We start from the raw sequence: 24,464 nt of genomic DNA, 5'->3' as shown, positions 1-24,464 counted from the left end.
AAAGGTGCAGTATGTAAATATTATTGCTTTGTATTATATTCCACATTATGGCATCATAACTGTCTATCTCCATGGTAACACCACCAAGTGAAGTTACAGGTCACAGATGTGGAGTGGAAAGGCCACCTCACTCATGATAACAATGCATATTTTCTATATTTTCTACGTATGCTTTATTAATAAAAAACTGTAACAAAAAAACAAACAAAAAACAAAAAAAAACATATTCATGGAGACAAGCAGGTTGTGAACTTCCACCCAAAAGGTTACTAGGCCTGTCACGATAACACATTTTGAAATACAATACAAATATATTGGTGAAGAAAATATAGACGATAAACGATAATATTGAATGCCTTTATGCCACTGACACAATAACCCTTAAGCATGATTTCCCCCAAAAAAATATTTTATATGTGCAATATTTTTATTGAACATGAGCCACAATAAATACATAAAAAACTTAATGAGTCACAGTTATTTATTCACACAGTTATAGAAGTTATTTATTCATCCCTGAACAGTTCCTCACTCATACAAAGAAACAGTACCCACAATAAATATTGACCACCAAGAGTAATTGTTCCATCTAATAGTAGTTATCGTGGCAGGCCTTCAGGTTACATAATGTACTTTTAATTAAGAAGAAAAAATTTAAAGCAGGCATGTGTGTGATGTCACACGACTCTTGGCAGAGTTACACAACAGTTGGTGGTGCAGTTTTTGATTGTTTTAGACCATAGCTGCAAACTAACCCTTGCACTAAAAGGAACAGAACAGACTCCTGCTAAAATACTATGCTCACAGTTTAGCAAAATAGGGTAGATTTTAGTCCCACTTCAACAGACATAAATTAGAGTTTATAGTGGAACATTTTGAAATGTTTGAAATGGTCATATTCCATCATTGCAGTTACCCCATGAGTGTGAATAATGTGTTACAATCACTGCTCATTGTTACTGTTGACAGAGTGAGTGGTCTTAGCGGTGTGAATACGTGCTCAAACTTGTCTCAGAAGTGAATTCTGAATCACCAGGAGTGCAGCTGCTGGGGATGTCATGGAAAAATGTGTTGTTGTGGCAAAAGGCCCATGAGATTCAGGTACTGTATGTCCCATGTTAAATACTTTTCAGGTTCTTCAGAGTTGTCTATTCTGCAAGAAGTTAATTACTTTTGCCAATTTGCAAATATAGACTCAAATATTAATCTTACCTGAAAGCATTTATTTCATCAAGGGGCCCTAAGTTGTTACAGAGCTCTTATTTACAAAACTAATTGTGTACATACAGACAAAACACAAATTACCTCAAATTCTGGCTCTAGCCTTCTAATTAACTATATTTTGTATTGCTATATAATAATTCTAGACATAATTCTCAACATGGGCTTGGGACTGGCACAAAGAGCAGGATACAGCATAGGGTTGGTTTTAATCCTTACCATGTAGCTGCTGCGTAAAAACAGTTTCTTGGGTATAGTCTGGGTATAGTCTGTTACACCATCCAGATTTCTGACGCTGTGAGTTCAAATATGATCACAGAGACGCCTGTCCCTTTAAGCAGCAGTGAGCGCATATAGGCTACAGTAGACCGTTGATAATGAGCCGTGCGGGATGTGCACAGCTGCATCATTTCCAGTGAAGGCGCTCCTCCATGTTTCCTGCGCTGATGTTGAGGCGGTGAGGTTGGGCTGAGGGAGCGCAGGGGGGAGGGCTGAGAGAGCGCAGGGGGGAGGGCTGAGAGAGCGCAGGGGGGAGGGCTGAGGGGCGGGCGCACAGACAGCGGAGCGCTCAGACACTGCTCATCCGCTCGCCTCCCCATTGACGTCAGTCCGGTATCACATGAACGAGCGGGGACCAACCGGCGCGCCGCAGCCGCACAGAGCTGGCTGCTGTACACACAGACACAGCACAGGATCAGGGCAAGAAAAAGGAAACGCTGCTGCTAAGGTTGGACTGAATACGAACGGACCGGCCTGGGACATTTCACCGTGAGACATTTCAAGTCTTTTCTCGTTGTGTCTCCTGTCTTTTGTCGCGGATTACAGTATTTGGCATAGGGGCGGACGCGCTGGATAAGGCCATGGCCCTAACATATTGAATAGCTGCTCTGAGGAGGCGGGGGACACAGTCGTGGAGGAAAATGGTGGATTATTGACGCGTTTTTGTGGATAACGTGCGCTCGACGCAGGACAGACAGCGGGCTGGGCCGAAGGTAGGTCCCCCCCACCCCCAGTGTTTGGCACATACATGTAGGCCTGCCTCGGCTCGGCGACATTTGGAAATAATAGACGGTTGGATCGTAAGAGGTGCTATGGATCTGAGCAATGGCAGCAGCGGTGGTGGAGGGGGCGAGCTGCACAATAACCAGTTTTACCAGTGCGAGGAGAACAAGCCACTGCTGGGGGACACGACCGAGGGCAATAATAACTGTAAAGTTGCCGCGGGGCCGTGCAAAAGGAGCCTGCACCACTGCGGAGGAGGGGGCATGCGCTACAAGCTGCTCCACGAGGGCGACATCCAGGTGTGCGTGCTCAAACATCCGCGCACCTTCCTCAGCAAGATCCTCACCTCCAAGTTCCTGCGCCGCTGGGAGCCACACCACCTCACCCTGACGGACAGCAGCCTCAGCTCGGCCACGGTGAGTCCAGGCCTCGGGGTTACATCCACTGTCTCCTCTCACACAGCATGTGTGATTTCAATACTTCTAACGCAGTAATAGAAAATATCATCATTAATGAAAGGTTTGAAGCACAAAGTGCTGGACAAAATGGCAATAAGTCTTTGACGTAGGACCTAGCCCAAAGAATACGCTGTTTATAGGTTTATCTATACATGTTCATCTAAACACAGAGGTGGTTTAGTTATTAGTATTATTTAACAAAGACTTGTTGCTGTAGGATTACCACTATCCATTGAAGCGTGTATAGGTCTATCAAAGTAGGATGTGGAGTTGGGATATCGACTCGCACAAGCCAAAAGATGCTAATAAAGGCTCCACAGATGATAGGTAAGTAGTGGTAAGTAAGTTGGCCTATATACAGTACAATTAATTCAAACTTATTTGAGTGTTTATAGAGAGAAAAAAATGCACAAAGAGCTCATATAACAGAGTATTTTAAAATTACTGCCATATGTAAATAGTCAAACAGCAATAAATGAGTTTGATCTAATTGTGTGTGTGTGTGTAGTGCAGGGGTGTTCAACTTACCTGGGCTGACCCTGCACCTATGGCCTTTTTGGTCTACATGGTGGGTGGATGTTGTTGCTAAATCAGCCAGTATTCCCCTTCATTTGTTAAAGGAGATTTCCAGTGGCCCAAACTACCTCCCTAACGCACTACATTATTTACCTTCAGCTTTAGATAAGGGAAAATATTGTTTTCCACGAGACAAATATAGCATGCCATGCACCTATTTTAGAGTTGGTTGTTGCATCCCTGTTCTCACAGTATATTATTATGTTCTAGGGTTTCTGACAATGAAGCCATAGTGTCTTGTAAGGACAGCTGGGCTAAACATGTATGTGTGCTGTAAGTGTTTCTGGATTCTGGTTTGCATTGGACATATATTAAAATAAGCCATCATAAACTTGTCATTGGTCTTCATTGGAACAAGATTATCAAGTCCATAATATATAACTAATAGATTGTGCAATAATCTCAAGACATACCTTACATTTGGATCAACACAAACATGACATTTTACACTAAATAAAATCTATTGTTTTATCAACACCTCGTCAGAGGAATTTGGACGTCTGCCTGACAGACTGACTGCTGTTGCATTCCATTTTGGAGCTGTTAAAGTAAACCTACAATGTTACATATACGATAAAGTAATGTGTACCTAGAGCTATGTAGAATGCATTATATGTTTTGAGATATTACTCAGCAATAACTTCATAAGACTATGTTGCAGATTTAATCCAACATTTGAAAAGACATTATATTTTGTGAATGGATAAAGTGACATGTGCTTCAAACAGGCACTTCACAATAAGTTGTGGGTGTAACACTGTGATAAAGGCCTTTGACACACACAACAGAAACGAGTAAAAGAACACTGCACTATTTGTGAGACAGACACTGGAGTATAACGTCACTCCAGCACCTGTCCCAAGATGGCTTTTTGTCACAGGTACTGGCATTTGGCACTGCAACTTCAGCTGTGATGTCACCTTCATGACCATTTTATATTGAACCAATACTAATCAGCACAGAAGCAGAGTAGGCAATATGTGACAGAGCTTTTTGCACAGAAAACATATGTGGCATCATAATAATAGTTTTTCATTCCATTTAGATTATGCATCATTTCTAAGGGTTAACACACTGCTGCTTTCAGTTTGAACCATTTTAATCCAATCTTAGCCATGGTCATTTCTCTCTGTGATTAGTTCCTGGATAAAATGAACGGCCCTTTCAAATTAACATATCCAAAGGTTTCAGATCCCATGAAAATGCCAAATGTCCCATTATTACTCAGAAGTACAGAACCTTTATTTGTTAGACACTTACAATGTATACTTAAGAGTGCTTTTAGGGCTGCCATGTTTCTATGTATTTTTGAATTACATAGTAAAATAGTTGCTTTTTGTACTGTACTAAACTATAAGGTCTTCAAGATCTGTTTATTTATTGTAACAGAGACATCTCAAACGTTTAGTAAAATTGTCACTATACAAATTGCTATGCTAGTAACCACTATCATTGCAAGTGCTGCTATTACTAAATCTAATACTAACACTGCAATATATACTACTCCACTACTTTGTATTAAGACTTAATTAAATAATTATTTATTCACTTTTTTCCCCCATGTGGAACAAAATATTATATTCAGATCTGTGAATACGAGAAGTGAAAATATTTCTTGTAACAACATTGATCAGTTTCGTTTTGTAGCCTTACATATACCTGTCTGGTATATTTCAATCTATATTCTTGCAGTTACAGTCTTGTATTGCTTGCTCGCTGTATGCCATGTGTGTTGCTGTGAGCACAGTGATCATCATAAAAATACCTCATGACTGAATATGAGCTTGTAGTTCCTGTTTGTTGGCACACATTATGGATGAGTTTTACTGCTGACTTTGTACAAAAACATGCTCTGTCCAGCTATACTCCACTGTATGTGATGTATATGTAGATGGGCTACATTAAGATTATATATATGCTATATAGAACCATTATGTAAATGCATATAAATGACCTCAAAGCACAGGTTTTAAAAAAATAAGTACACTTTTACCCCTTCAACTATTGCTCCATGTGCTACTAGGCTACAACTGCAAATATGACATTTTAATAATGCATTATTGTTAACACCCTAGATGTTATGCATTATTTCAGTCAAAAATGATGATAGCAATGTAGCCACAGCTGCTCTGAGGGAAGTATGGCTGTTAATATGCTCCTCAGACTGCCACCAATCCCACAGTCAGAGAAGCACATTGGTTGGCAAAGAGGGTAAAGTTCCCAAAAGCCTCCAAACAGCCTTCGCTGGTTGGAGCTACTGGAACTTTCAAACCTTTAGTTTTGTGTTCCATTGCCATAGTTATATTTGTAAGGCATAAATGAAACACATGACCACAGTGGAGGAAAAAAAACCTTGTTAAAAATACTAGTTTATGGTTGAACGTTGAAGCTGCTTCCTGGTTGCTGGAGGTGTGAGCAGTCTGTATCGATCATGTTTGTAGAGAACAGATGAACTTTGGTCAGTCAACAGTCAAAACACACAGACTCATACTACTATTGCTAACGTCCTTTCACCTGTTCTACTCTCAATATTACCTTCAAATACAACTACATGAAGCAAATTCATAAGATACAAACCAAATTGCTTATGAAAATTAATTACACACTTATACATAAACAGGCAATATTTATGGTATATGATGCTGTGTTGTAGTCTTAACTGCAATATAAGATCTGATAGGTGGAATGTACATTTTGCAACCTTCCTCTATAGACATCTGTTAAAAAGGATAGCCCCATTAATGAAGGTTTTATGAAAAACAGCACAGATCTAATCTTGTCAGCAAAAAAATAACATTTATTTCTACTGCTTAGAAAAGCATTGTGTTACAGTAAGATTTGGTAGGGAATGCACGATAGTTATGAAAGGAAGTTGTTCTGAGTCGTCATCATTTAGTTCTCCATTTGATAAAGAATTGCTGAACTAAACTGAAGCATGTGTAACTGGAACATGCTGAACTTCTGAGACTCTAACGTCATTGTCATACGTACATAGAATTCAAAGAAAACCATACTAATATTAATTAAGTTTTTATTTGTTATTTGAATCAAAGTTACATTACAATTAATGTTACAATGACCGCTTTGAACATCTGACCTTGAATTGAACCTGCGTTGTTTTTGGCTATTATATACAATGACAAGCCTGTGTTTTTGGAGCCTCTCTCCACTCACTCTTGTGAGTGGCTCAAGTCCCTCTCATGTCAGGAGTGCTCAAACCTACATCATATTTACATAAGTGAGAACTCCATGGACAAGCAGAACTTCCTGAGCTGCACCTCTCACAAAAGAGGCCCATAAAGGACTCTGCTCTGCTCATTATTGCCAGTACAAGTGTGGGTTCAAGGCTACGGGTCACTGGGGCTACAGGGCTCTCCTTATGGAGATGTTGAGTGCCATACACATGGGTGCACTCAGGATCACTGCTGTTGGTTTCTAGCTTTCCAATAGAAAATATTTAGTAGAAATGGGACAAAATCTCATGCCACACCATTGTGCACATATATGGAAAATTTAATTGTGAGATTTTTTATCCGTGCATTTACATTTGCCTTGGTGGAAAAAAGGTTAGGCCCTTAAGAGAAACCATAGTTGCTAAAAGCAGTGCTACAATCACAGCTATAGATTAAATAAATCAAATAAAAAGGCCAAAATAGTGAAGTGAACTGAATTATAAATCAAATAAATTCAATACCATAATTGTGCTTCCTGTCACAATAAATGTCACACGTGACATCTACTCTACTCTTACCATTTTTCTGGGTATGTCTGCAGAATTCTCTTTCAGGGCTGCACTACAGCCAGTAATAGCACATTGTAGATTATCTACTGCTCTGGCTTTGTGATTTAAATAAATATAAATATGATTATGGTTCCCTAACACTTTTCCCTAACACATTTCTATAACACTGCACGGGAGGCAGAATGAAATGGGTGGAAAATCAGCATTTGCAGATCAGTTTAAAGATGTAGTGTCTTATCCACAATCGGGCGCTTGAAAATGAGTGAAATTTCATCATGAAGCCATAGTCCTGATTTTCCAGGTAGTGGACATAAACAACGGTATGCTTTTAAAGTATGGTTCATTTGGCATCTCTTGTGATGGGAGCCTAGGAAGATGAATATTGCCCAAACACATTATAATGTCAACAGAGCTTTTTCTTTTATAGTGGAAGACTGTGCCCTCCAAACAAAAACCTTAACAATTAGTAAGGACTGTTTACTTAGTAGCATTTGTATAGTAATTTCATGACTGCATGTATTTTCCATTGTTACGTGTTTGCAATCACATACCAGCCAATAACTGAATCAGAATCATTCATTTAATTTGTCGTATACATCAATCATGGAACTATTAGTCACATTGTGCAGCCAGTGGGATTCTTTGTTTTTTTTCTTTTTGCCCTTTGGTTTTTGTTCGCTCCCTGGAAACAAAAAGCAGCCCGCACACAACAAAACATAATGTACATCTCGGCTGCCCTGTTTCCATGGCGACGGAGCGATGAGTAGAGGAGACGAGACGAGCTCCTTCAGCTTCCTGCAGCAGCAAACACACAGAGAAACACATAGGCACACCGAGCTGGAGGCAGGAGGAGGGGTTTCCATGGCGACGGCGCTGCTCATCACACAAGCTTGAGCCGTATGTTTGTCTCCATCATGCTCTGCCTCGCTCCAGTCCAAACACAAGGGCGGTACAGCAGGCAGACCTCCGCCTCTAACATGCCACAATGTGTAGCTTATTTTGAGTATCTAGTGTCCCCTAAATGTGAAAGTGTAGTACCAATAGTCCTGGAGGGGTTGCAAGGCAATTTGATCTCAATGCAATATCACAGTACATGTACTATACCCTCAGCAAGTTCAGAAATAATGTTTTTGTCATAGTACTAGGTCCAAAAAAATGCCCCAACAAGTTATTAATCAATACTAAAACTGGTACCAAAACAATTTTTTGTTGTGCTTCCACAGGACGCGTTAGTGGCTCAGTGGTTAAAGCCCAAAGGCTTTAAGGCCCAAAGTTCTGTTGTTGTGTCCTCCTGAGACCCGAGCTCTTGAATGACATGCTTTATTAATTTCTCTTTGTTATTTGGGCTGATAGGGACCTGGTGAGTCTAAATACAAAGAATTATCTTTTTACATTATGTTCTTTCTGAGAAAAAATATGTAAATCAAATGTCCTCATATGTGGACATTTTAATCATTTTGATAATGAACAGTTTTTGTAAATCATTATTCAAATGTTTTAAGACCCTGAACACAGCAACATTTGCCCTGAATGTAAAAACAAAATGAGAAACAACAATTGTGCCTCTTTGAACAATGTGTCTCATGTGAAGAGCTGCTGACAGGAGCAGGAAGAAAAGAAAAATTAAATTAAAACAAATATTCTAAACATTCTAAACTGTTAGAAAAAATGAATATATATATAATATATTTGCATTGTTGCTGTTCTTTTATGCTGTTATTCTTCTTCTAAAAATTTGCATTGTGGCCTAGACAACCCAAAATGTGTTGTCCACATATGAGGACACCAGGTCTCAGGAGGTTAAGCAAGACACTTCACCCACATTGCCTAGTATGAATGCATTGTGTGTGTGTGTGTGAGTAAATGGTGGTGGTCGTAGAGGCTGATGCCGCCTCGCTTTCGTTTACCACCACCAATTGTGGAGTGAATGAATGAATGAAGGCTTTGTTGAGCCTGTAAAGCGCATTACAATTGTAAGACATTATTATTATTAATAATATCAACTCACCATCGGTATATATTACAAATAATAGAGTATGTTGCAATTTTATCTTCAAAATCACATAAATGAGACAAAATTGTCTTAAAACACCAACTAAAAAAATACATATGTATTTTGTATTATCAGTGTTGTTAAATCTGTATAAATCAAGTAATTTTCTCCATACTCAAATTGGTATGTACACTGCATTATGTGTTCTTGTCAAGTGTATGCAGCAACTGTTGCACAATTAATTGTCTCCAGTGTCAGATAAAATAATGTTTTGCACATTTTGTGGATGTGGTTTTGATTAAGGAAGCTCAGTTTGCAACACTTCCTCTTTTATCTGTTATTCAGAATTAGCCTCTTGTGCAGTATGGAAGCCAACTTTTTATGTGTGCCATCTTGCTTGTTTACATTTTGCTTGGGCTGAACCTGTGAAGAGGCTACAGTGCTATCCCAGTAGGGAATGTCTCAGTCTCCCAGCTGTTGTCTTAATACTGCCACTGTTGCATTTAGCCAACAATGAGTGTGAGCAAGTGTGCAAGGGCTCTATATTTGTCTTCTGATAACCTCATTTGAACTCAGGATGTCATGGCCTATACTTCCACCTACAGTTATCACCGTTTGATTTTTACATTTTAATCTGTGCAGAAAGTAAGAAATGATTGACTGTTTAATAAAACAGTTGATACAATCTATGTTGTGCACATACGTCAAGCCCAGTGAGGCATGCATGCAGTGATATCAATACTTATGTTATACTTTCTTGAGGGGAAATCTTACTTTAGACACATTTGTTTCATTGGCCTCATTTCTAACCTGTTGCAGTGGTCTGTCAGATGTCTCTTGGTCTCAGTTGTGGAGGTGTACAGTGCATGTTTTACATAGACATAAGTATTGTTTGAGTTGCATGCATGTTGTACCACTTTTATTGTAGTGAAAGTTGAGCTCACTTTTATCACTATGCAATGCCTCATCGTGCCATGCATATAGCCTAATGTTTTTTAAAATCAAACCTGTGAAAATCTTGCATGCAATTAATGATTGGTTGGGATATTTCAAGCTCAGCAAAACCTATATCATAAGATATGTAAGCACTTAGCCACCCTTTGTTCCTTGTTTCTTTTCTGTCCTCTGACAACACTTGCCTGTATACGCTCATGATGACTCGACATCCGGGTGCACTTGTGATAAACTTACTGCAAAAATGTGTTGTTGTTTTTTTCTTCCTTTTTTTAATCAACAACTGCCTTGTTGCCTGAATATGTTGATTGAATGCCCTCAGTATTTGATGTTACAAAATTTGGATCCAAAATGTAAAACTAAATACTATAGATCAGTCGTTCTCAAACTTTTCTCACCAAATACCATCTAAGATAGTATTTGGCTTTCTGAGTACCATCATATTTGCCTGGAGATTTCCAGACTCAAAATATAGAGAGATATCATTCTGGACTTCTCAGACAACCGCCAGATCTAAACCCGGACTGTCAGGCTTAAATTAGGGCTTAAACCAGGGCTAGGATAACACTAAAACAGGTCTAAAATGACTAAACCATGTAGTTTCTAAATAGTGATTAGCCCAAAGGAGGTTAGAAATATTAATAGATTTGTCACAAAATTAAACAAATGCTCAAACTGCAGAGGGCCTCATGTACCACCTGAGTCAGCCCATGTACTACCAGTGGTACATTTACTGTAGTTTCAGAAACACTGCTACAGATACTTAGAGGTTGTTTTCAAAATGTTTGTGACTATGTGAAACCCTGCTGTAATCTATTGTGTCTTATGCCCTCAGCCCACCGGTTACATGGAGACATCCCTGTCCTACAGCTCCATAGAGGACCTGCAGCTATTGGCCTGGGATAATGCTCCCAAATACTGTGTCCAGCTCAGTTTTCCCGGAGGGACTGTCCTTCTACAGGTGAACGCAGATTTGCTCAATAATCAAACTGTACGAGTGCTCTGTAACAACAGATCTAAGAGCACAGACAATTTGTACAAGACATTTCAATGATAAACAGCTAAAATAAGAACAAATCCTATTTTTCTCAAGAGACAAAACAAAAGTTAAACTCTGACAGAATAGTACATCAGAAAAGCATGACCACTTGATCAGGACAGGACAAGCTGGAGCAGAACACAGTGTCCCTCTGAGCGCGCTGTAACCTGCACTGTTTCACATGGGCCCTCACCACATGGGATAGATGGTTAGCACGCTTCAATCTATACAGACTGTGCTATGCTGCTATGAAGAAAGATCAGGTGTATGTCCAGTATTCAGCCATTCAGCCACCTAACAACAGTGCATTATTAAGTCACTCAAAAGGAGTAACACATAAGACTTAGACTAACTTTACTGATCCACAAGGGGAATTATTTGGACACAGTAGCTCATACATTACAATATTATAACAAAGAGCAAAAAATCGATGAATAATAAAATTAAATGTTATATGTGATTATATGTGATATATTTAATATGGTGGGATGGTGGGGTAAACAGTTACAAGCTGTTGTTATGCTAACACTGTATGTCGGCCTACTTCTTCAATAATGTGTTTGCTAAACCTTGATCCAAAAATATTTTTGAGTAAATTTAGAATACGCTCTTTCTGTCTTCTGTGTCATTTCCGTTCTTGTTACTGAAGCAGTCCTGTTGTCCCATGAACATGGCTGAACTAAAGTTAGAAAAGTAAAGAACCTTTTACTGTAACATTGTGAGATTATCTGCCTACAGGAGCAGCTGAGGTTTAGTCCTGACCACTTCCTGTCAGCGTTTTTCTACTGCTTTAAATGGTTTGCATGTTAAAGAGACATACTAAAAGTCTTCAAGTTTATGCATTTTTGTTTTATTTGTTGATTACAATTGAATTTAGTAGGTTTAGTAGCACAAAGTATAACTAGACACACTGTAATATATATGAGTCACTTTTCTTGTTGTGTAACAGTCTCAAAAGCAGCAGTTGGGCATTTAAGTCTTTCGCCGAGTCGAAATGAGCTACATTCAACATATGTCCGTATTTAGCAAATGTCTTGTACTGGGCTGGCTAAAACAGAGTGTTTTATTAGTCAAAATCTATAATGATTCACACACAACTAATACCTTTATCATTAAAGCTCTTTGTTTCTTCTCAGAGTTCTTACTTAACTGTAAGATATCCATTCTTTACACTAACTGGTTTTGTGTTGTGGTTTTACAGGCTGCAAACAGTTACCTAAGAGACCAGTGGTTTCATTCGTTGCAGTGGAAGGTAAGAACCAAAACTCTTGAACTCACCAATTTCGGTCATAAGGCCTATTTTATATTAATTATTTTTTGTATGTATTTATTTGTATGTATTTTATATTGTTTATGACACACCTTGTAATATTCTATGCCTTTATGAGAAAGTAGACCAATTTGTAATTTTAACTTTGTAAATAAATCTCACTAATTTACATTTTGGCTGTATTAGAATCAGCCATTTCCAATCCATGTCTGATTTTTAGTGACATATTCCTTCTTGTGTTTGATGTAGAAAAAGATTTACAAGTACCGTAAGGTTTTGACCAACCCAAGCCGCTGGGATGTGGTCCTGAAGGAGATCCGGGCGCTGGTGGACATGGCTCTGACCTCTCCACTACAGGACGAGTCCATTCATCAGGCCCCTTTGCACATCATCTCCACCCTGCTGGCCGAGGTATGACACTGCGCTTCACATTTACTTGAAGGAGCCTAAAATGATTTTAAGGAGAAAAAATAGTATTAACGATTAACAGTTTTTATGGTATTATACAAAATGCACAATGGAGAATACTCGTTGTTATTGTTATTATTATTGGGGTATTGGGGTTATTATTGGATTTCTTAACCTTTGGCCTTTTAAGTGGACTGATGAATGTGAGAGTAAATGAATGCTTGTCTGTCCATAAGGCCTCTAACAATTGAATAATTGTGACTTGTTGGCTATTAAAAGTCCAAAGTCCAAAAGAAATACACTGTTTCTAATTTTCATCAATAATATACTTTCTACTAAATAATACTAACTATTGCAAGTGTATTTAAATTTCTAAGCTATTACATGTAGATTTCAAAAGGTGGTCAACACTAAGTAGCCTAATCCTTTCCTTTTCCCCACAGAACTCCAATCTCAGCACTCAGGATCATGAAAACATCATTGTTGTAAGTAAATGATTCAATCTCTTCAGCATTAACAGTATTATATAATATTTTGATAATATGCTCTGTGATATCTTCTTTGATATTCTAGTATTGAATTTAGATTAAAAAAGAACAAGTAATCAAAAAGAATCAGTGCATAGATAAAAAAGAAAGAGAAAATATAATGTCACAACTGATGGATTAGGAAATGCCAATAATAAATAGACAAATATTGTTTTATCAACAATTTTGGTTTTCTCAGGCCATTGCTCCTCTCCTGGAGAACAACCACCCGCCTCCCGACCTCTGTGAGTTCTTCTGTAAGGTGAGTCCATACTACAGAGTTCAGTTTAAGTAATGATGCTTAAGTCTTAAGTCTTAGGCGTTTAAATCTTATTGTTTGTTGTGTGTTGTGTTACAGCACTGTCGAGAGCGGCCGCGTTCTATGGTGGTAATAGAAGTGTTCACTCCTGTGGTCCAGAGAATCCTTAAGCATAACATGGTGAGATTTTATACATTTATATTGTTTATTGTACTTTGCATTTCTATTATTTATTATTTTTCAGTTAACATGTAAACTGTTATGAAATGGTTAATCCCCGATGACAAAATCAGTATAAATAAATGACATTAAATTTTTTTTTATTTATTTGAACATGGACACTATGCCATTGTCGACTGTAGTCCCTGGACAAGCTGTAGAGATGTCAGCAACAGCCATACAGAAATAGTATAAACATTAATTGTAAATTTTGTAATATATAATAATACAACTTCGTAAAAGTTACTAATCTGCATAGATGTCATCCACACAATATCCCAATACATGCAGAACTGAGATAACATTTAGTGCATTTGTATCTGTATGTTGTTTTGGAACTACAGCTTTCAAGTTATTACAAGCATAGCAGCTGAATCAAATCTACACCATGCTATGATTTTAACTTTTTTTTTGTCTGGACAGGATTTTGGGAAGTGTCCTCGCTTGCGCCTCTTCACTCAGGAGTATATTCTGGCTTTGAACGAGCTCAATGCTGGGATGGAGGTGGTCAAAAAGTTTGTTCACAGGTAACAACATGCAGTGCTTTGTTGTGGGTGATGTGTTGTTAGTTTCAGGGCAGATTTGTAAACAATATTACACTTGTTTTTCAGTATGCATGGGCCAACGGGACAATGCCCTCACCCTCGCGTTCTGCCAAACCTGGTGGCTGTGTGTCTCGCTGCAATCTACTCCTGTTATGAGGAGTTCATCAACAGGTCAGTCTAATAATAGCATGTAGCATTTAGTGTAAGTCAGACCTTGGCTCATTCAATGGGCTTCATTTTTAGTCGTGTATCAAATGCTTTGATAATTAAATAAATGTAAATGCAATTATTGCTTTATTCTTTAGGCTAATATTTCTTACATTTACTTTAAAAAAAAGTTACTTTAAATAAGATATGTTATTTTCCCTGTACTTATTATTAATGTACATTTGGCTTGTAAACCACAATATTTGTTTAAAATGACTAAATAATACAAACAGATCCACTGACTTTCTATTCAAAACTGCAGAATTGCCTCTTCATAGCATTTCACCATAGCAAGCAACAGATTTTCATTCACAGTTTTGTTGCTGAGGAATGGCTACGTGATATTTTTTACCTTATGTTCATGACCTGGAGTCTGACTTTTATAAATATCTCTGTCCTCTGCTAGTAAGTAGATAGGAGGAGATACAGGGTGGATGAAATTTGAAATTTTATGAGCACTTAAGCCTTGAATGCAGGACAATGCAAGATTTCATACTTGAGTATACATGAATCAATCTAAATACAAGCGCAAGTTAATGATGGAATACAATTGTAACATGGTTAAAATCTCATAACAGTTGGTTTTACATATTATGTCTTTTTTCTCATTTGAGGTCCCTCAAAATGACATGTGTGGCACTATGTCGAAAACTCATTAGACTCATTTCCTGGTCATGTTGTACTCTAGAGAAAGACTTGTTCTGTGAATTTTCCAAAACCTCCTGACACTAACAGTGGTTGCTGCGGCTGCCTCATCTGTGGCCCCTGAACGCATCACTCTGTCCCAGTTGTGCTATTGTCAGTATTGTGCTAGTTGTATATTTTGTGTAGAGGAAATCTTGACTCTTTATATATATATTTATATATATATATATATATATATATATATATATATATATATAAAATTATATAAACAAACATAAACATCTTTATTGTGTTTAATGTGACATATAATTTTCGAATATTTCACATGTATGCAAAATATGCCATGTATTTTAAAATAACTATCCAGTAATCATACAGTAGTTTTCCCAGTGCTTAACAACTCTGTCCATGTTTGTGTTCCCTCTGTAGTCGAGACAACTCACCCAGCCTGAAGGAGATCCGTAATGGGTGTCAGCAGCAGAATGAGAGGAAGCCCCCAATGCCCCTGCGCTTGCTACGGGCTGAGCCCCCCACACCACCTCCTCTGTCGGGCAGCCCTCCACAAATAGGACAGAATGGCACACCCAGCCCAGTCCCATCTATCCCCATCTCTCCCACACCCCCTCCCGCCTCGCTGCCACTCTCCCCTCCTCCTTCTGTGGTCAACTCGAGTGAGATCCTGGTGGAGCTAGAGCGCAACAACAACAACACCAATGCCAAGAGGAAGGTGGGTCCATCGGGGGGTGACAGTGAGCCCAACCTGATCGACTGTCTCCTGGTCAGCCCGGCTGTCAACACCTTGTCCATCCAGCTCCCCGCTCAGGCTGACCGTGTGCTCGGATGCTTTGCCCTCATTCTCAAAATGCTGTAAGGACACAACCACAAAGGCACAAAATATACACTGATCACTTTAACCGAAACATATATTCTAATGTTTTAAAAGGCAACCACATAATTAACACAGAATGCTTTGAAACTATATGTACAATACTCTAAATACAGGTGAGATTTATGTTAATGTGCTGATATCAATGTAGTGACAAGACTTTCAATGAACCAGTTCATTCAGTCTTAGCAACTGAATGTATATTTTTGCATTGACCTCCCTGCTATGTGTCATAACCTTTTGTAGCTCTACATTTTAGTCTTTCTTTGACATTAGGCTTACATCACCGCACTAAGCTAAGTGTGTGGATAAGTCTAAATAGGTTAAAGAGGCGTGAATGAATGAATATGAAACTGGAGCATCAGTTATGTGGTGGTGTAGATAACCATCACACCGGTCTAAAAAGCCCAAGGACATGTGTACAGTTTGCAAAGGCCACTTTTCTTTAACTCACAGTAATGCAATACTTATGTGTTAATTCTACGCCTAATGCCACCATCCACCCAGGTCTGCCTTTGTTTTGTTGTGGACACTCCCTCTTTGTGCTTGACTCTGGATGTATGTGTCTTTCAGATCCGACTATGATGATTGGAGACCAGCTCTGGCAAGCCTGCTGCAGCCCATCCCTTTTCCTAAAGAGTAAGACATGTCTGCAAATATTGCTACAGTACACTTTGTTGTGGCTTTTGTTTCTACAGCCATGTGTACAGAAGGATAAAGTAAGCCGCATACAAAGCTGTTTCACATTTCGTGTTTCTCAAAATATAGTGAGCATGGGATTCTTCCCGTGGTAGTCAGAGATCTTTAGGAGTTCAGTTCTGTATCTTGTTAAAATTTAATTGTATTTTAAAGCAATGAAATGCATATTAACCCTAGTTAGACGCCTTACCTGTTTGGGCAAGATGTTTAGACGAATCTGTTAAGACTCATTAATACTAAAGCACTACTTCATCATCATTTATAAATAGTTATTATCTCAATTATTGACACTAATTACAATCCTATAGAAAGCGTATCCTGCCTTAGCTCATCAGTTTGAGTGTGAGTCAGGGGTGGGGCTCAGGGTCCCATGCTGACGTGAATAAGGAACAGTACCACATCCCACGGGCGGGGAGCGGGGGGGCTCGGTGGGGCTCGGTCTCCCTGGAGGAAGCACTGTAATTGGCTACAAGCGGCCCATAGCCCTGCTTCTAAGTGTCTGTCTGGTGTGGGCTAGACTTCATTAGCGGTGACTGCTTACTGACTTGTTGTCCTCCCCATTCCCGGTGCTCACCTGCTGCTCACCTGTGCCACTGTTGCCAGGTCGCTGCCTTTGGGCGTCATTATGAAAGGCAACAATACTCCCCAGTAGCTCAATGAGTCACTTCACACAACAGCTAACACACACACAGGGCTGGAGAGATCAAGTTTCATCATCACATTACATCGCTAAGTGTTATCAAAATGTGCAAAAAATTTGCATCAAAAGCTTTCTGCGGAATTAACCAAAAATATTCAGCATAATAGGTCAAGGAAACATACTACAGTAATGGAGAGAAAAAAAATGCAAAATTCATACTAATTCCAGTAATTCCTTCCTTCCTTCCTTGGATTACAACAAGGAAAATTTGGTTTCTCATCCATCTACACCAAACTTATTTACTAAACATCAGCCTGTCCAGGGACTACAGGTGGAAATTAGCATTTATGCTATAACCTGGCACCAAACATCTCTCCTTTTTTTTTTAAGGTCAATGTAATGTTGTGCACTGTCCCTGTTTCAAATAAAAGCATACCATACCATACCATTGTTCTCTAAACCATTTATGCCTGTAAAATTTACCTGTATCATGCTCAGCCAGTTATGCCAAAGTATTTTAATTAATTGATTTAGACTGATAGGTGACCCAGATAATCCACATAAACCAGTTTTTAGACTTCTTTCTTTGTTTTTTGCAATGTTGTTTTCTGTCCACTCCACTTTGACATCTTCCGCTGAGGGATCATTACAGCTTCTCCAGTAACAAACAGCAGCAATTTAAGAGTGCAACCATATTTTCATTAGTTATAATGAGCTAAACTGTTCCTCTGAAACTCTGAAACTAATTTTGTTGTTTCGTGTCATCAGTCAACTGTGGGCTAAAGGGAACTCCCTGACATGCTTCATTAACTCATGTAGAAATTCAAAAACAACTTGGCACACAAGAGATAATATATAATTCCACCATGTCAATTCTGTGTTTGTCTATGAAACCTGTCACCCCTTTAAAGCAAACAAATGTTGATAAATCAAAACAATACTAAACAAAGACAGGCTGAAATATATTCTACTCAGCATTACAGTGTATTTTTCTTGGAATTGAACCACTGAAAAAAAATTATACATTCTCTAGAGACTTGAATGTACTGATGTGTTTTATTTTCTCCCTCCAGAGCTCTTGCACATGCCAAGTTCACAAAGTAAGTTCCCTCTTGCATATCAATGCTAAATACTTTTCAGCCTTTACTTCTTCTTTTTGTACCAAACTAAATGTGTGTCTGAACAGGGAGCTGAAGTATGTGATCCAGAGGTTTGCAGAAGACCCTCGACAAGAGGTGAGTTTTTAAAAGCATAACACACAACATACACTATTTGAAGTATATATATTATTCTAATGGATTGTGGTTATAGGTTCACTCGTGCTTGCTGAGCGTACGTTCGGGTAAGGATGGCTGGTTCCAGCTTTACAGTCCTGGGGGCGTGGCCTGTGATGACGATGGAGAGCTGTTTGCCAGTATGGTGCGTACACTCTGTGTGGACAGGGTATACTGTATATGTGCATATTGTTATTCTCAGGACTAAATTTATCTCCTCACATCCTCAGGTCCATATTCTTATGGGCTCCTGCTACAAGACCAAGAAGTTCCTTTTGTCTCTGGCAGAGAACAAGCTGGGGCCCTGTATGCTGCTGGCTCTCAGAGGGAATCAGACTATGGTGGAGGTAGGCTTGGGATCTTCACTAAATAAAAATTACTGAAATAATCCAATAACCATGTTGTATCAGTCATCATCTGTTAGTGAATATTCAGCTCAAGTCAGAAGACCATTCAGCAGATATTCACACAATCAACCTATGGATAAACAACTTTTGTCCTGTCTGCAACCATAAACTAATATTTTGATAAGTGTTACTGTACTTGAACATAGACCAATCTTGTTCCACATGTTGTGGTGTGCAGATCCTGTGTCTGATGCTGGAGTACAACATCATAGAGAACAAGGACACTCAACTGCAGATCATCTCCACTCTGGAGAGCACTCAGGTCGGCCTACGCATGTACGAGCAGCTCTGTGACCGGCAGAGGGAGCTCAAGGAACTGGTCAGTTACTGCTACTTTCAAATATATAAAGAGTGTTACAGTATACCATCTTATGGACCCAAAACACCCAGCTGTTTGCTCATTGTAGTGCTTGTAGTTTTTGAGATCCGCTGATGTGTTTTTTTCTTAGTGTTTGGTCATTATGTTCACTTTGTGTCCAGACAAGATAATGCATGACAAAGAGCTGTGGCATTAATATCAGGGCTATTCCCAGATTAAACAGAGGACATCATATATAAAAGATACATAAAAACAGCAATGAATAAGAAATCAGTGGGCTTCACTTCCATGTACTGAACTGAAAGCATAGAAATCCTCACAAAGCATTCAGATAAGAGAAGTCTTTTTTCAGAGCTGAACTATTACTAAAGAACTGTTACAATTATTCGAAAGTTATACAAAAAATTACCGGTACCTTTCTGCCATGCCTTTTTAAACTCCCATATGAATATATAAACAAAAACGGCTCTTCTAAATCATAAAAGGGTTGCATCACATTACAAAGGAGAACCACAAACGTTTTCTTTTCACACCATAATAAAAGCATTATGTTCTTGGTTGCTCACTTACACCACCTACTGTCTGCAAAAGCTACAACAAGGCCCTCTGCTCAGACGCTGTACTTTTCTTTCTTTTTCTCAGCAAAGAAAAGGAGGCCCTACCCGCCTGACTCTACCCTCCAAGTCCACGGTAAAGGCACATATACATAATTATATACTATTAATACTATACTTAAAACATTTACATATTCTTGTGTTTTGTTTATTAGGATGCTGACCTGGCTCGTCTGTTGAGTTCAGGGTCTTTTGGGAACTTGGAGAACCTGAGTCTGGCCTTCACCAATGTCACCAGTGCCTGTGCTGAGCAGCTCATCAAGCTGCCCTCACTCAAACAGCTCAACCTATGGTCCACTCAGGTACAAAACTGTACAAACATTTCCCTGTGCATGATAACAAAATACACATTTAGTGGTAAATTGTGTGGTACAGAAAATACCAACCAATAAAGACAATTAAACATACTAATAATGAAGTTGGATTGAATGATAAAATAAATAACAAGTGGCAACAATAGAAATTTGTGTATTATTTATATTTAGTGAATTTGTTGCTTTTGAAAGTAGTTACTATTCAGTATAATCTTATCCCATCAAGTATTACTGGATGTTTCCTTGGCACAAACCAGTGGTAGAGCGGTCATATCCACTGACCCACAGTTTGGTGATGTGATTTCAGCTTCCACAGATGAATACAGTCATTGTGTTCTTGGGCAAGACATTTAACCCGCCTTGCCCCCAGTGTCTGTGTACACTAGTGTATGAATGTGTGAATGGGTAAGTGGTTCGCTTTGAGTGCCGTGAAGCTGGAAAAGCGCTATATAAAAATGTGACCATTGACCCATCATACAGTTAGATTTGGTTTCTTTATATCAAACAAACATAAGAAATGTACAAGTTTTATTCCAAAATGAACTCAAAGTAATATGGCTGTCCCCTCACCTGGATCTGCTGCACCCTATGCTATTTTAAGTTATTCACATTTTCAAGGATAATATTAACAGTGTCTATTATTTTCTATTGCAGTTTGGAGATGCAGGGCTGCGGTTGTTGTCGGAGCATCTGGCCTGTCTCCAAGTGTTAAACTTGTGTGAGACCCCAGTCACTGATGCTGGTCTACTGTCACTCAGCTGTAAGGAAACAACTTATTATTATTATTATTATTATTATTATTATTATCATCATCATCATGGCAGCTCATTTGATTAAATCTGATGGTTTTCTGTTTCAGCAATGAAAAGTCTGTGCAGCTTGAACATGAACAGCACCAAGCTCACAGCTGACACATATGAAGACCTCAAGGTGAGTCATTTGAATAGTTTACATTCATTTTTGAGTGAGTAGGACTTTGATGACAGCTCATGTCAATATTCTATTATTAAAGCTTGCTAATATTGTGACTTGCTTGTGGACAAAAACATGCTACTTGAAATGATAAAAAATATATGCACTACCCTCAAAGGTTAAACTGAAAAGGAAGTGTATGTGTATATATGTATATATATATATATATATATATATATATATATATATATATATATATATATATATATATATATATATATATATATATATATATATATATATATATATATATATATACACACAGATATATGTACATATGTTGTTGTATCCTTCAGCACAAAATTCTTTGCAGTTTTTTGTTTTCAGATTAGACCACTTTGGTAATTGTTTAGAATAACAATTAACATTTGATTAATTCCACTGTGATAGTTGTTCACATGAATGAATTAATATAGATGAAGAAGAAGAGATGCAATGCAGATTCGTTACTAAATATACTGCATATGTATGTTGCAGGCCAAACTTCCCAACCTGAAAGATGTCGATGTACGGTACACAGAGGCCTGGTGATGTCCTTTCTTCATACTTATCTTATCAAATCCACTCACAGACACACACATATACATGTCCCCATTTAATGATATCCACGTGGGACCAGCCTTCCACAGTGTCCTGGAAACTGCTGGAGACTCCACAGATTAATTCATTTTAACAACATATCTATACTTTGGATGTCTCCCCTCACCTGGAGTTGCCCCACTCTTGTCCCACGTCCCACCGAGTTTAACTTTTGGACAATACCATCAACTCTTTTGCCTTTGTACTATGAAGTCTGGATACAGCACATTCCAGTTCTTCTGTAGCTCTTCAAAACCATAGCTCCTCCTCAGTTTTCCCATTCAAACCAATGTTTTTTATTTTCTTTTTTATTTGGGAAAACTTTAACAAGACTGTGCCTAACTACACACAAGATCCACACAAGAAGCGGCTCTATCAATCTATCAATTTGAATGAACTTCATATTTTTCCAGACTTTGCGTATATATTTTGTGGATCTAAGGACTTTGGAAGGCAGTTTGGGAGCTAGAAAAGATGGCAACACAATATTTTTTTTTCTTGTTTTGTGTGTACATAGTATAATCCCATCACTATTTAATAGGTTGTGTAGCAGTAGTGGGGTAGTCTGGGACTGCCTCAGTTTTAATTTATATAACACATTCTTCATTCTGACTTGCTAAATGCACACCCTTGTTTTGTTAAGGTTTGGTTATTCCTAATTTGATATTTTTGTGACATTTCTGAGTCACGCAAGTCAAGCAAGAAGGATATCTTTGCTCCATGCCATGACTGGATCTGTCTACTGACCCATCACCAGCCGAGAGTTTGTATATTTTCATATCCTCTGTTATATTTGCAGAATACCAGACTGCACAGTAGGACAAAAGACAGAAAATGACAATTGCCAAACATCTTTGTCCACTTTTTACTGTTGTGTCTTGGGGCCAATGGTTTGTAATATGAATAGTGGAACTTTGAAAGACCCACAGAAACAATGTGGCAGTAAGACAATATTAGATCCCATACTCCCCAATATCAATGACTGGCTTTCAACAGATGGATTTTGTACATATACTTTACCACAGGCTAAAAAGGGACTAACACATTTGTCTACATTCCCATATAAAACAATGCCTGTCAAACTGCCCTAACTGACTAGTGGTCCCTGTCCACATGGGTTTGTGAATGGACTATAAGCTCTGACTGCATCCATCACCTTTGTATTTATTGTTTTTCCCTCAAGGTTGAAGCAGCAGAGCACAATGCCGTCCGCGATGACATTCTATTTATTGGTGCCATGATGTTTGTGTTTGGCTGCTGCGCTCTTTCATATCCTGTATGATGTATATACAATGTATATAGTCATCTCCTCTCACCTCTCACCTCTCCCTCCTCCCTCCCTCCCTCTCTCCCTTTCTCTAAGCCTGTCTTTATATACAGGCTGCTGATGCCTTTCTTTCCATTATTGTGTGTAGGGTTGTTTCTTACAATACCGTATGAGGTCATAAAAAGAAAATCCAGATAATATTTGATGACAATTTTAATAATGATGGCATTATAATTCTGTTGTCTGGTGTAACCATAACGAATCCCCTGCATTAGTTTGCCTCAACAATGATTTGACATATCTATTGTTCCAGATGCCCTCCCTGACACATCTCTTCCCATTTATCCAGGCTTATGACTGGCATAAATATTTTACTGGATCACATTCCTCATTTTATTTCAATTGACAAGTGATGTGAAGGTGCCTGAGCCCAGAGAGGGCCCTTAGAGCCCTGAGATTTAAGATTATTACTATCCATTATTAGACGAAACATGACCTCATATGGCTAATATCTAATTATATATTTGTAAAACATTGATTCTCAAAATACCTGGATTTCCTTTCTTCTCCTTATACACTGCTTTACTTTTTCATGCAAAGTGCACTGTAATCTATTTTCAAAACATATTATCATTTGTTATTTTATGTTTGTTTTCTGTGTTTAACTTCTGTTGTTTTGCATGTACATGTTCCTGCATTTTGTATTTTCTGTTGTAATTTTTTTTGTAAATCTGATAAAGGGTCTGATCACTATCTCCCTGAAGTTGTCATGGTTAGATGCTGTGTGCGTTCTGATTGGCTGTTGTGAAGCTATACGCTAAAAGATATTTTTTAAGCCAATACTTTTGTACTGACTTTGTTCAGTTTTTATCATGGTTTGGAGACATTGAGATTTACTGATTCCTGCCACATATTGAAGAGAGGTGCCACTTGTCTAAACTGTGAGCGTTGGGGCGAGGGTTTTGTATTACTGTAAAACGTGTACGGGACATCCCATCTGTAACCTGTGGAACTCACTGTGCTTTGCTTCAGTTTACATCCTTTCTTTTCATTTTTTATTCTTCCCCAGCCGTACAGTTTTTATTGTTTCTGTCCCAATGGTATAAAGCATTGCTTACGTCTTAACAATTCAGAATGAACTGAAATTACTGAAAACTCAATTACCCACAATCCCTTGTCTCTTTTTGGCAGCTGGTTAGAGGGCACCCTTAGTTTTTTCTCTCTTTCTTCAGTGTCAGCAATGATCTGCTTCATCTGCTGGGTTATCATAATTGTTAATATTATTATTGCTGCTGCTCTGTGGCTGTTGTAATAAAAATACAAAAGATCTTCAACAGGAAAATAACAACTTATGATGTGAAATCATTTCAATCAGAAATAAATTGTCTGTGAATATGTTTCATGTGTGTGCCATGTGGAGTTTTTTCT

The 24,464-nt window shown here is 38.4% G+C and overlaps 1 protein-coding gene across 1 annotated transcript; it reads left to right on the top strand.

The window, feature by feature from the left end:
* Positions 1–1,828: 1,828 nt before the first annotated feature.
* On the top strand, positions 1,829–24,436 carry cmip (c-Maf inducing protein). Its single transcript, XM_033967614.2, has 21 exons — positions 1,829–2,639; positions 10,782–10,907; positions 12,187–12,237; positions 12,505–12,666; positions 13,107–13,148; positions 13,390–13,452; positions 13,549–13,629; positions 14,092–14,195; positions 14,280–14,384; positions 15,495–15,932; positions 16,525–16,590; positions 18,364–18,390; positions 18,477–18,525; positions 18,602–18,709; positions 18,795–18,911; positions 19,150–19,290; positions 19,933–19,980; positions 20,060–20,206; positions 20,873–20,978; positions 21,078–21,148; positions 21,668–24,436. Exons 1-21 carry the CDS (start codon positions 2,313–2,315, stop codon positions 21,719–21,721), a joined length of 2,433 nt encoding a protein of 810 aa, XP_033823505.1. The 5' UTR covers positions 1,829–2,312; the 3' UTR covers positions 21,722–24,436.
* Positions 24,437–24,464: the final 28 nt, after the last annotated feature.

The sequence above is a fragment of the Periophthalmus magnuspinnatus genome, chromosome 6 (assembly GCF_009829125.3).
Source record: "Periophthalmus magnuspinnatus isolate fPerMag1 chromosome 6, fPerMag1.2.pri, whole genome shotgun sequence".
Taxonomy (NCBI): Eukaryota; Metazoa; Chordata; class Actinopteri; order Gobiiformes; family Gobiidae; genus Periophthalmus; species Periophthalmus magnuspinnatus.
The sequence above is the reverse complement of the archived record's forward strand: the minus strand, read 5'-3'. Positions and strand labels throughout refer to the sequence as shown.